The sequence below is a fragment of the Scyliorhinus torazame genome, unplaced genomic scaffold, assembly GCF_047496885.1.
Source record: "Scyliorhinus torazame isolate Kashiwa2021f unplaced genomic scaffold, sScyTor2.1 scaffold_77, whole genome shotgun sequence".
Classification (NCBI taxonomy): Eukaryota; Metazoa; Chordata; class Chondrichthyes; order Carcharhiniformes; family Scyliorhinidae; genus Scyliorhinus; species Scyliorhinus torazame.
Genome location: NW_027307804.1, coordinates 192,984 through 206,697, shown reverse-complemented (window position 1 = coordinate 206,697; position 13,714 = coordinate 192,984). Strand labels below are relative to the sequence as shown.

Genomic DNA, 13,714 nt, shown 5'->3' with positions numbered 1-13,714 from the left:
ACTCTATAGTCAGGGGCACAGATAGGCGCTTCTGTGGACGTGAAAGAGACTCCAGGTTGGTATGTTGCCTCCCTGGTGCCAGGGTCCAGGATGTCTCCGAACGGGTAGAGGGAATCCTGAAGGGGGAGGGCAAACAGGCAGAGGTCGTTGTACATATTGGTACTAACGACATAGGCAGGAAGGGGCATGAGGTCCTGCAGCAGGAGTTCAGGGAGCTAGGCAGAAAGTTAAAAGACAGGACCTCGAGGGTTGTGATCTCGGGATTACTCCCTGTGCCACGTGCCAGTGAGGCTAGAAATAGGAAGATAGAGCAGACAAACACGTGGCTAAACAGCTGGTGTAGGAGGGAGGGTTTCCGTTATCTGGACCACTGGGAGCTCTTCCGGGGCAGGTGTGACCTGTATAAGATGGACGGGTTGCATCTAAACCGGAGAGGCATAAATATCCTGGCCGCGAGGTTTGCTAGTGTCACACGGGAGGGTTTAAACTAGTATGGCAGGGGGGTGGGCGCGGGAGCAATAGGTCAGAAGGTGAGAGCATTGAGGGAGAACTAGGGAATAGGGACAGTGTGGCTCTGAGGCAGAGCAGACGGGGAAAAGTTGCTCAACACAGCGGGTCTGGTGGCCTGAAGTGCATATGTTTTAATGCAAGGAGCATTACGGGTAAGGCAGATGAACTTAGAGCTTGGATTACTACTTGGAACTATGATGTTGTTGCCATTACAGAGACCTGGTTGAGGGAAGGGCAGGATTGGCAGCTAAACGTTCCAGGATTTAGATGTTTCAGGCGGGATAGAGGGGGATGTAAAAGGGGAGGCGGAGTTGCGCTACTTGTTCGGGAGAATATCACAGCTATACTGCGAGAGGACACCTCAGAGGGCAGTGAGGCTATATGGGTAGAGATCAGGAATAAGAAGGGTGCAGTCACAATGTTGGGGGTATACTACAGGCCTCCCAACAGCCAGCGGGAGATAGAGGAGCAGATAGGTAGACAGATTTTGGAAAAGAGTAAAAACAACAGGGTTGTGGTGATGGGAGACTTCAACTTCCCCAATATTGACTGGGACTCACTTAGTGCCAGGGGCTTAGACGGGGCGGAGTTTGTAAGGAGCATCCAGGAGGGCTTCTTAAAACAATATGTAAACAGTCCAACTAGGGAAGGGGCGATACTGGACCTGGTATTGGGGAATGAGCCCAGCCAGGTGGTAGATGTTTCAGTAGGGGAGCATTTCGGTAACAGTGACCACAATTCAGTAAGTTTTAAAGTACTGGTGGACAAGGATAAGAGTGGTCCGAGGATGAATGTGCTAAATTGGGGGAAGGCTAATTATAACAATATTAGGCGGGAACTGAAGAACATAGATTGGGGGCGGATGTTTGAGGGCAAATCAACATCTGACATGTGGGAGGCTTTCAAGTGTCAGTTGAAAGGAATACAGGACAGGCATGTTCCTGTGAGGAAGAAAGATAAATACGGCAATTTTCGGGAACCTTGGATGACGAGTGATATTGTAGGCCTCGTCAAAAAGAAAAAGGAGGCATTTGTCAGGGCTAAAAGGCTGGGAACAGACGAAGCCTGTGTGGCATATAAGGAAAGTAGGAAGGAACTTAAGCAAGGAGTCAGGAGGGCTAGAAGGGGTCATGAAAAGTCATTGGCAAATAGGGTTAAGGAAAATCCCAAGGCTTTTTACACGTACATAAAAAGCAAGAGGGTAGCCAGGGAAAGGGTTGGCCCACTGAAGGATAGGCAAGGGAATCTATGTGTGGAGCCAGAGGAAATGGGCGAGGTACTAAATGAATACTTTGCATCAGTATTCACCAAAGAGAAGAAATTGGTAGATGTTGAGCCTGGAGAAGGGTGTGTAGATAGCCTGGGTCACATTGAGATCCAAAAAGACGAGGTGTTGGGTGTCTTAAAAAATATTAAGGTAGATAAGTCCCCTGGGCCTGATGGGATCTACCCCAGAATACTGAAAGAGGCTGGAGAGGAAATTGCTGAGGCCTTGACAGAAATCTTTGGATCGTCGCTGTCTTCAGGGGATGTCCCGGAGGACTGGAGAATAGCTAATGTTGTTCCTCTGTTTAAGAAGGGTAGCAAGGATAATCCCGGGAACTACAGGCCGGTGAGCCTTACTTCAGTGGTAGGGAAATTACTGGAGAGAATTCTTCGAGACAGGATCTACTCCCATTTGGAAGCAAATGGACGTATTAGTGAGAGGCAGCACGGTTTTGTGAAGGGGAGGTCGTGTCTCACTAACTTGATAGAGTTTTTCGAGGAGGTCACTAAGATGATTGATGCAGGTAGGGCAGTAGATGTTGTCTATATGGACTTCAGTAAGGCCTTTGACAAGGTCCCTCATGGTAGACTAGTACAAAAGGTGAAGTCACACGGGATCAGGGGTGAACTGGCAAGGTGGATACAGAACTGGCTAGGCCATAGAAGGCAGAGGGTAGCAATGGAGGGATGCTTTTCTAATTGGAGGGCTGTGACCAGTGGTGTTCCACAGGGATCAGTGTTGGGACCTTTGCTGTTTGTAGTATATATAAATGATTTGGAGGAAAATGTAACTGGTCTGATTAGTAAGTTTGCAGACGACACAAAGGTTGGTGGAATTGCGGATAGCGATGAGGACTGTCGGAGGATACAGCAGGATTTAGATTGTCTGGAGACTTGGGCGGAGAGATGGCAGATGGAGTTTAATCCGGACAAATGTGAGGTAATGCATTTTGGAAGGGCTAATGCAGGTAGGGAATATACAGTGAATGGTAGAACCCTCAAGAGTATTGAAAGTCAAAGAGATCTAGGAGTACAGGTCCACAGGTCATTGAAAGGGGCAACACAGGTGGAGAAGGTAGTCAAGAAGGCATACGGCATGCTTGCCTTCATTGGCCGGGGCATTGAGTATAAGATTTGGCAAGTCATGTTGCAGCTGTATAGAACCTTAGTTAGGCCACACTTGGAGTATAGTGTTCAATTCTGGTCGCCACACTACCAGAAGGATGTGGAGGCTTTAGAGAGGGTGCAGAAGAGATTTACCAGAATGTTGCCTGGTATGGAGGGCATAAGCTATGAGGAGCGATTGATTAAACTCGGTTTGTTCTCACTGGAACGAAGGAGGTTGAGGGGCGACCTGATAGAGGTATACAAAATTATGAGGGGCATAGACAGAGTGGATAGTCAGAGGCTTTTCCCCAGGGTAGAGGGGTCAATTACTAGGGGGCATAGGTTTAAGGTGAGAGGGGCAAGGTTTAGAGTAGATGTACGAGGCAAGTTTTTTACGCAGAGGGTAGTGGGTGCCTGGAACTCACTACCGGAGGAGGTAGTGGAAGCAGGGACGATAGGGACATTTAAGGGGCATCTTGACAAATATATGAATAGGATGGGAATAGAAGGATACGGACCCAGGAAGTGTACAAGATTGTAGTTTAGTCGGGCAGTATGGTCGGCACGGGCTTGGAGGGCCGAAGGGCCTGGTCCTGTGCTGTACATTTCTTTGTTCTTTGTTCTTTGTTGACTTTGACAAGGTCGCTCATGGCAGATTAGTGCAAAGGGTAAAGTCATGTGGGATTCGGGGTGTGCTAGCTGGATAGATAAAAAACTGGCTCGGCAACAGCAGACAGAGAATAACAGTGGGAGGGAGTTTTTCAGGCTGGAGTACTGTAACTAGTGATGTTCCACAGGGATCAGTGCTGGGACCACTGTTGTTGGTCATATATATAAATGATCTGGAGTAAAATGTGGATGGTCTGATTAGCAGGTTTGTAGGTGACATAAGACAGGTGAAGTTGCAGATAGTGAAGGGGGCCGTCAGAGAATACAGCAGAATACAGACAGATTGGAGAGTTGGGCAGGGAAATGGCAGATGGAGTTCAATCTGGACAAATGCGAGATGATGCATTTTGGAAGATCAAATTCAAGTGTGAATTGTACAGTAAATGGCAGAACCTTAGTAGCATTGACATACAGAGGGATCTGGGCATTCAGGTCCATAGTTCCATGAAAGTGGCAATACAGGTGGATCACATGGGCAAGGAAGCATATGGCATGCTTGTCTTCATCGGCCTTCTTTGAGTACAAGAGTTATCAGGGGCGTCGTTCTCCGACCCCCCAGCGGGTCGGAGAATGGCCGTTGGCCGCCGTGAATCCCGCCCCCGCCCCAGGCTCCGAAGGGAGAAAAGTCGGCGGGGCGTTAATGGCGCCGCTGCCGCGGAGAATGGCACGGGTCTGCGCAAGGCAGCCGATTTTCGGCCTGCCGATATTCTCCCTTCCGGATGGGCCGAAGTCCCGTCGACGTGATGACCGTTCACGTCGACGTAAATTAAACCTCCTTTTCATCGGCGTGACCCTGTGCTCCAGGCTCACGCCGACCAGCGTGGAGGTGAGTGACGGCCTGGGGGGTTGGCTCTGGGCAGGCGATGGCGTGGCCGCAGACTGATTGCGTGAGGAGAGGTGTGTCTCGGCTTGTGTGTGTGTGTGTGGCGGGGGGGGGGTGGTTAGAGTAGGCTGGGCTCCGGGGGAGTGCCGGGAGGGGGGTCCGTGCCACCTGCGGCCACCTGCAGATAACAGGGCCGTGTTCACCAATAGGAAGGGGACCTATTCGATGAACATACAGGTGGTCTGCGACCACCGCATGATGATCCTGCACGTCTGCACCCGTTACCCAGGCAGTGTACACGACTCATACGTGTTGTCGCGGTCATCCATCCCCAGCATGTACGAGGGACGCCATCCCCGGCTGAGGGGCTGGTTGCTGGGCGACAGGGGCTACCCATTGCGATCGTGGCTGATGACGCCTATACGGAGGCCACGCAATGAGGCGGAGAACCGCTACAATGATGCCCATGTAGCGACAAGGGGAGTGATAGAGAGGTGCTTTGGCGTGCTGAAGATGCGTTTCAGGTGCCTGGACCTCTCTGGGGGCGCCCTCCAGTATCGGTCAGATAGGGTCGGCCGCATCATTGTGGTGTGCTGCGTCCTGCACAACATAGCCCAGCAGAGGGGCGATGGGCCGCAGGCAGAGGAGGGCGGAGTGGAGGAGCAGCAGGAAGAGGCGCAGTCCTCCCCAGGTGAGGGGGATGGGGGTAATGGTCAGGGCAGACGGGGTAGACACAGGCGGGTGGCTGTCCACCGTTACCAGCTGGCCCAGCGGGCACGGGACAGACTGATAGCCGCCCGCTTCACTGACTAGATGGGCGTGGGAATCGGGTAGTATGGCCACAGACCGCACACCATGGCAACAGCCGACCACCCACACCCCCCACCCATCCACCCACCCAGCACCCTCACCCCCCTCCCTAACCCCACCCACCCCACCCGCATGCACACCACCCCCCCCCATTGCCGATCCACCTGCGGCACAACGGGCCGGGCTCACACAGTTGCGGGTGGACGCGTGTCTATTGCAGGCCATGGAGGATGATGACAACCCGCCCTGCGGTGAGCTCCTGGCTCCACATCGTTGGACTATGTCTGACCCATGGCCACAGTACCACCATCCACCCGGACCATCCCTGCATGCGGCTGTGACACTGCAGCGCACGGTCCCGTCCTCTGCCCGGGGGGATGTTGATGGCGGCCCAGGGGGAACGGGGCAGACTCACCTGGGGCTGAGGTAAGACCACCCCTCACACACACACTTGCGCTCAACGTACATGACACCCCCGCACACTTTGGACAGAGCACAAAGGCAGCTTCTGTAGGTGTAACATTGACTTTAATAACCAAAGGAGTTCATGCACGTGCCCTAGCCCCTAAAACTCATCTGTGCCCTACACCCGTGCCAACTTACTCAATGTCTAATTGTTTGGCCTTACGGGCCCTTTGACTACGTCTACGTGGTTCCCCAGACGGTACAGCAGAACTGGAGGTGGACTCCTGTGATTCCTGCCCTCTGACACTGGATCCCTTTGGCGGCCGTTTCCTGGGGCGTCCTGGCCTAGATGGGCCAGGCTGCAGCCCGGGCGACTGGGATGGCGAGCTGCCAGCCTGTCCTGCCCGTTGCCCACCCGATGCACCTGGGACGGAAGGGGGGGAGTCCGAGGTGTCGCGGTGTACCGGGACCTCCCCTACAGGGGGACCCGGGACAGACCACACCACCTCCTCCTCCCTCGGGGTGCCCGATGGCCCCCAGGCCTCTACATGGGTGGGGGATGCGAACGGACTGGCCATCCGACGCGCCCCCGACATCTGGCGCTGCCAGTCCTGGAGGCCCGTGCTGGTATCGACAGGGGTCTGCAGGTTTGCAGCCATGGAGCCCAGGGGGTTGGCAAACCCTGTCTGTGACAGTGCGACGCCGGCTCGCACATGGCCACTGGCGCCGATGCCCTCAGCGATGGCCTGCAGAGACTGGGCCATGGCCTGCAGAGACTGGGCCATGGCCTGCAGAGACTGGGCTATGGCCTGCAGAGACTGGGCTATGGCCTGCTGAGACTGGGCCATGGCCTGCAGAGACTGGGCTATGGCCTGCTGAGACTGGGCCATGGCCTGCTGAGACTGGGCCATGGCCTGCTGAGACTGGGCCATGGTGTTGAGCGCCTCTGCCATCTGGCGCTGGCACTGGCTCATGGCCTCCTGTGAGAGGGCAGCCATGTCCTGGGCCACAGACGCCGCCTGCACGGAAAGCCCCAGGCCTCGCAAACCGTTCCCCATGTCTGACACCGTCGCACCCATTGCCTCCACCGCGGACGCCACCCGTGCGGTGTCGGCCTGGGTGGCACGCATGACCGGCACCACTTCCAGCTCCTGGACGCGGGTGGACTCCTCCACCTGCGACCGCAGCCGCCGCAAGCCACCCGTCACCCTATTCGCTCGTCTCCGGGTCGGTGGTTGCATCGGATCTATGTGTGGGTGTGGTAACTGCAGGAACCCGGGATCCATCTGGGCGGCAGATGTTCGCTTGGGCTGGTTAGACACGCAGGCAGTGATCAGGTGATATGGGGGAGGGGGGATATGGGGACGGGCTGTCGGTGGCTCACTCGCTAGTACGCCCCCGACCTCTGCATCAGCAACCTCCCGGTCCTCAGGTCCGCCAGCCAGTTCCAGGGCCCTTTCCTCGTGTTCGGTCAGTGGTCTCTCATCAGCGGGCCCTCCTCCAGTCCTCACATGCTCCCTATTGTTGTGTGCGCGCTTCGCCTGTGGGGGGGGGCGGTGGCAGGGGTAAAAGGCAACAGTGTTAGGCAGGTATATGAATGCACGCCATCGGTTGCGCGTGCATTGCAGAGGTTAAGGTTAGGGCTGGATTCACTTGGGGATATGGGGGATATGGGGGAGGGGGGGATATGGGGGATTATGGGGGAATATGGGGATATGGGGGAGGGGGGATATGGGGGATATGGGGGAGGGGGGATATGGGGGAGGCTCACCCTGCCTGCTCTGACGAGGTCGTTCACCTTCTTGTGGCACTGGGTGCCTGTCCGTGGTGTCAGGGCCACAGCGGTGACGGCCTCTGCCACTTCCCTCCACAGACGCCGGCTGTGGCGTGGGGCAACTCTGCGGCCGTGCCCGGGATACAGGGCGTCCCTCCTCTGCTCCACTGCGTCCAGGAGCGCCTCCACATCCCGTTACTCGAACCTCGGGGCTGAGCGGCGGCCAGCCATCCAGTCGGGTGTTCCGGTCGGGTGTTCCGGTCGGGTGGGGGGGAGCAGCGCGGCCTTATGAGCCGTCCCGCCGTGCGGCGTGTATGACGCTGCACGGCGTGAACCACGTGCGCAAGCGCGGATCCCGTTACGTCGCTGCTAGCCCGGAGACTTTCGACCCATTTTTCCGACGTGACGCAAATCGGATTTGCACCGTTTTTTGCGCCGATAACGGAGAATTTCACCCCTGGTCGTGTTACAGTTGTATAAAACTTTAGTTAGGCCACATTTGGGATATTGCGTGCAATTCTGGTCACCACACTACCAGAAGGACGTGGATCCTGTGGAGAGGGTGCAAAGAAGGTTTACCCAGAATGTTGCCTATTAGCTATCAGGTGCCATCAGGAATAAACTCGGATTATTTTCGTTGGAAAGACAGAGGCTGTGGAGACACCTAATTGAGGTCAACAAACTATCGAGAGGTATAGACAGGGTGAATAGTCGGAAGCTGTGTCCCAGGCTGGAAGACTCAATGACAGGGGCACAGGTTCCAGGTGAGAAGGGATCAGTTCAGGGGCGATGTGCGATGTGCGGGGAAAGGGTGGTCGATGCCTGGAATGCGTTGCCAGTGGAGGTGTGGACGCAGGCACGATGGTAACATTTAAGATGTACTTCGATATAGGCAGCGCGGTAGCGCAGTGGGTTAGCTCTGCTGCCTCACGGCTCCGAGGTCCCAGGTTCGATCCTGGCACGTGGTCACTGTCTGTGTGAAGTTTGCACATTCTCCCCGTGTTTGCGTGGGTTTCGCCCCGCAACTCAAAGATGTGCAGGCTAGGTGGATTGGCCACGCTAAATTGCCCCTTAATTGGGAAAAAAAAAGAATTGGTTACTCTAAATTTAAAAAAAAAACATGTATTTCGATATTCACTTGAATAGGCGGGAATGGAGGCCACAGATCATTTGGGCAATATGTAGTCGGTCTAAATAAGGAATCTGGATTGGTGCAGGCTTGGTGGGCCAAAGGGCCTGGTCCAGGCTGTTCTTTGTTCTCCCTCCTGCTCCCAACCTACCTCCTGTATGTCACCTCCACCCAGATCCTCATCTCCCTCCAGTGCCATGCTTCCCTCCAGCAGCTCACCACCCTCCAGTGCCCAATATTCCTCCAGGGTCTCAACTCCCTCCACTACCTCAAATTCCTTCAGCACCTCTCCTCCCTCCAAAGCCTCACTTGCCTCCAGGGCCTCACTTCTCTCCAGTGCCTCAATTATTTCTAATGGCTCACCTCCCCAGGCAAATTCTCGAACTGAGGTAATTGTGCAAACTTTCCCAATTATCCACAAAATCAAATCATCCCAGACCACTCATTACCTCCTCTTGCTGTATAATCCAGATGCCTGAGCCTCAAATGTCACCCATCCACCCCATCACATCATCCACACCCGTCAACCAATCAGTGGAGGCCACAACCTCATCCCAACATTCCAAGCTGGGAACTGTCTTCCCGAAAGCTCTCAGTCTCTCCACCTTCCTCTCGTCCTGAACTCCCTCCTAAATACACACCCTACAATAAAACCTCTCCAAAAAACAACTTCTCTCTTTCAAACCAATTCTTTGGTCAGGAAGAACCTCTCGAGGTTTTGAGGGGAAGATACTGAACGTGGACAATTGTATTTGTTGTACAATGGCCGACCGTCCTGAATGAATGTTACTCACTCAGACATCCCAGAATCAGCAACAACGTCTTCATCTCACTCGGCATATCCTGCAAAGGAAAAGAGACAATCCGTATGGGAGAGAATTCCGGCAATGGGAAAATTAGAGAGAATGTTAAAAACTGTGGGTGGGATAGTAAACATTAAGTTTATCTACCTATAGTGAGTGAATTCGCTCTCTCTGGGAGTGGGATAGTAAATATTGAGTTTATCTACCTATAGTGAGTGAAGTCTCTCTGGGAGTGGCAGAGTAATCATTGAGTTTATCTATCTATAGTGAGTGAAGTCTCTCTGGGAGTGGCAGAGTAAACATTGAGTTTATCTATCTATAGTGAGTGAAGTCTCTCTGGGAGTGGGATAGTAAACATTGAGTTTATCTATCTATAGTGAGTGAAGTCTCTCTGGGAGTGGGATAGTAAACATTGAGTTTATCTATCTATAGTGAGTGAAGTTTCTCTCTCTGGGAGTGGGATGTGTAAACATTGAGTTTATCGACCTATAGTGAGTGAAGTCTTTCTGGGAGTGGGATAGTAAACATTGAGTTTATCTACCTATAGTGAGTGAAGTCTCTCTGGGAGTGGGAGAGTAATCATTGAGTTTATCTATCTATAGTGAGTGAAGTCTCTCTCTGGGAGTGGGATAGTAAACATTGAGTTTATCTAGCTATAGTGAGTGAAGTCTCTCTCTGGGAGTGGGATAGTAAATATTGAGTTTATCTACCTATAGTGAGTGAAGTCTCTCTGCGAGTGGCAGAGTAATCTTTGAGTTTATCTATCTATAGTGAGTGAAGTCTCACTGTCTGGGAGTGGGATAGTAAACATTGAGTTTATCTACCTATAGTGAGTGAAGTCTCTCTGGGAGTGGGATAGTAAACATTGAGTTTATCTATCTATAGTGAGTGAAGTCTCTCTCTCTGGGAGTGGGACAGTAAACATTGAGTTTATCTATCTATAGTGAGTGAAGACTCTCTGGGAGTGGGATAATAAACATTGAGATTATCTATCTATAGTGAGTGAAGTCTCTCTGGGAGTGGGATAGTAAACATTGAGTTTATCTACCTATAGTGAGTGAAGTCTCTCTGGGAGTGGGATAGTAAACATTGAGTTTATCTATCTATAGTGAGTGAAGTCTCTCTGGGAGTGGGATAATAAACATTGAGATTATCTATCTATAGTGAGTGAAGTCTCTCTGGGAGTGGGATAGTAAACATTGAGTTTATCTATCTGTAGTGAGTGAAGTCTCTCTCTGGGAGTGGGACAGTAAAATTTGAGTTTATCTATCTATAGTGAGTGAAGTCTCTCTCTGGGAGTGGGATAGTAAACATTGAGTTTATCTATCTATAGTGAGTGAAGGCTCTCTGGGAGTGGGATAGTAAACATTGAGTTTATCTATCTATAGTGAGTGAAGTCTCTCTGGGAGTGGGATAGCAAACATTGAGTTTATCTACCTATAGTGAGTGAAGTCTCTCTGGGAGTGGGATAGTAAACATTGAGTTTATCGATCTGTAGTGAGTGAAGTCTCTCTCTGGGAGTGGGACAGTAAACATTGAGTTTATCTATCTATAGTGAGCGAAGTCTCTCTCTGGGAGTGGGATAGTAAACATTGAGTTTATCTATCTATAGTGAGTGAAGGCTTTCTGGGAGTGGGATAGTAAACATTGAGTTTATCTATCTATAGTGAGTGAAGTCTCTCTGGGAGTGGGATAGTAAACATTGAGTTTATCTATCTATAGTGAATGAAGTCTCTCTGGGAGTGGGATAGTAAACATTGAGTATATCTATCTATAGTGAGTGAAGTCTCTCTCTGGCAGTGGGATAGTAAACATTGAGTTTATCTACCTATAGTGAGTGAAGTCTCTCTGGGAGTGGAATAGTAAACATTGAGTTTATCGACCTATAGTGAGTGAAGTCTCTCTGGGAGTGGGATAGTAAACATTGAGTTTATCTACCTATAGTGAGTGAAGTCTCTCTGGGAGTGGGATAGTAAACATTGAGTTTATCTATCTGTAGTGAGTGAAGTTTCTCTCTGGGAGTGGGACAGTAAACATTGAGTTTATCTATCTGTAGTGAGTGAAGTCTCTCTCTGGGAGTGGGACAGTAAACATTGAGTTTATCTATCTATAGTGAGTGAAGTCTCCCTGGGAGTGGAATAGTAAACATTGAGTTTATCTATCTATAGTGAGTGAAGTCTCTCTCTGGGAGTGGGATAGTAAACATTGAGTTTATCTATCTATAGTGAGTGAAGTCTCTCTCTGGAAGTGGGATAGTAAACATTGAGCTTATCTACCTATAGTGAGTGAAGTCTCTCTGGGAGTGGGATAGTAAACATTGAGTTTATCTATCTATAGTGAGTGAAGTCTCTCTCTGGGAGTGGGATAGTAAACATTGAGTTTATCTATCTATAGTGAGTGAAGTCTCTCTGGGAGTGGGATAGTAAACATTGAGTTTATCTATCTATAGTGAGCGAAGTCTCTCTGGGAGTGGGATAGTAAACATTGAGTTTATCTATCTATAGTGAGTGAAGTCTCTCTCTGGGAGTGGGATAGCAAACATTAAGTTTATCTACCTATAGTGAGTGAAGTCTCTCTGGGAGTGGGATAGTAAACATTGAGTTTATCGATCTGTAGTGAGTGAAGTCTCTCTCTGGGAGTGGGACAGTAAACATTGAGTTTATCTATCTATAGTGAGCGAAGTCTCTCTCTGGGAGTGGGATAGTAAACATTGAGTTTATCTATCTATAGTGAGTGAAGGCTTTCTGGGAGTGGGATAGTAAACATTGAGTTTATCTATCTATAGTGAGTGAAGTCTCTCTGGGAGTGGGATAGTAAACATTGAGTTTATCTATCTATAGTGAATGAAGTCTCTCTGGGAGTGGGATAGTAAACATTGAGTATATCTATCTATAGTGAGTGAAGTCTCTCTCTGGCAGTGGGATAGTAAACATTGAGTTTATCTACCTATAGTGAGTGAAGTCTCTCTGGGAGTGGAATAGTAAACATTGAGTTTATCGACCTATAGTGAGTGAAGTCTCTCTGGGAGTGGGATAGTAAACATTGAGTTTATCGACCTATAGTGAGTGAAGTCTCTCTGGGAGTGGGATAGTAAACATTGAGTTTATCTATCTGTAGTGAGTGAAGTTTCTCTCTGGGAGTGGGACAGTAAACATTGAGTTTATCTATCTGTAGTGAGTGAAGTCTCTCTCTGGGAGTGGGACAGTAAACATTGAGTTTATCTATCTATAGTGAGTGAAGTCTCCCTGGGAGTGGAATAGTAAACATTGAGTTTATCTATCTATAGTGAGTGAAGTCTCTCTCTGGGAGTGGGATAGTAAACATTGAGTTTATCTATCTATAGTGAGTGAAGTCTCTCTCTGGAAGTGGGATAGTAAACATTGAGCTTATCTACCTATAGTGAGTGAAGTCTCTCTGGGAGTGGGATAGTAAACATTGAGTTTATCTATCTATAGTGAGTGAAGTCTCTCTCTGGGAGTGGGATAGTAAACATTGAGTTTATCTATCTATAGTGAGTGAAGTCTCTCTGGGAGTGGGATAGTAAACATTGAGTTTATCTATCTATAGTGAGCGAAGTCTCTCTGGGAGTGGGATAGTAAACATTGAGTTTATCTATCTATAGTGAGTGAAGTCTCTCTCTGGGAGTGGGATAGCAAACATTGAGTTTATCTATCTATAGTGAGTGAAGTCTCTCTGGGAGTGGGATAGTAAACATTGAGTTTATCTATCTATAGTGATTGAAGTCTCTCTCTGGGAGTGGGATAGTAAACATTGAGTTGATCTATCTATAGTGAGTGAAGTCTCTCTCTGGGAGTGGGATAGTAAACATTGAGTTTATCTATCTATAGTGAGTGAAGTCTCTCTGGGAGTGGGATAGTAAACATTGAGTTTATCTATCTGTAGTGAGTGAAGTTTCTCTCTGGGAGTGGGACAGTAAACATTGAGTTTATCTATCTGTAGTGAGTGAAGTCTCTCTCTGGGAGTGGGACAGTAAACATTGAGTTTATCTATCTATAGTGAGTGAAGTCTCTCTCTGGGAGTGGGATAGTAAACATTGAGTTTATCTATCTATAGTGAGTGAAGTCTCCCTGGGAGTGGAATAGTAAACATTGAGTTTATCTATCTATAGTGAGTGAAGTCTCTCTCTGGGAGTGGGATAGTAAACATTGAGTTTATCTATCTATAGTGAGTGAAGTCTCTCTCTGGAAGTGGGATAGTAAACATTGAGCTTATCTACCTATAGTGAGTGAAGTCTCTCTGGGAGTGGGATAGTAAACATTGAGTTTATCTATCTATAGTGAGTGAAGTCTCTCTCTGGGAGTGGGATAGTAAACATTGAGTTTATCTATCTATAGTGAGTGAAGTCTCTCTGGGATGGGATAGTAAACATTGAGTTTATCTATCTATAGTGAGCGAAG

At 49.7% G+C, this 13,714-nt stretch overlaps 1 protein-coding gene across 1 annotated transcript in view; it reads right to left on the bottom strand.

Moving 5' to 3' along the window:
- LOC140405565 (pancreatic secretory granule membrane major glycoprotein GP2-like) overlaps positions 1 to 9,336 on the bottom strand; it is a 103,536-nt gene extending 94,200 nt beyond the window's left edge. The window contains exon 1 of the mRNA XM_072494124.1: positions 9,288 to 9,336. Coding sequence (XP_072350225.1) covers positions 9,288 to 9,333 — 46 coding nt within the window. The 5' untranslated portion in view covers positions 9,334 to 9,336. The remainder of the gene's footprint in view (positions 1 to 9,287) is intronic.
- Between the last annotated feature and the right edge of the window lie 4,378 nt (positions 9,337 to 13,714).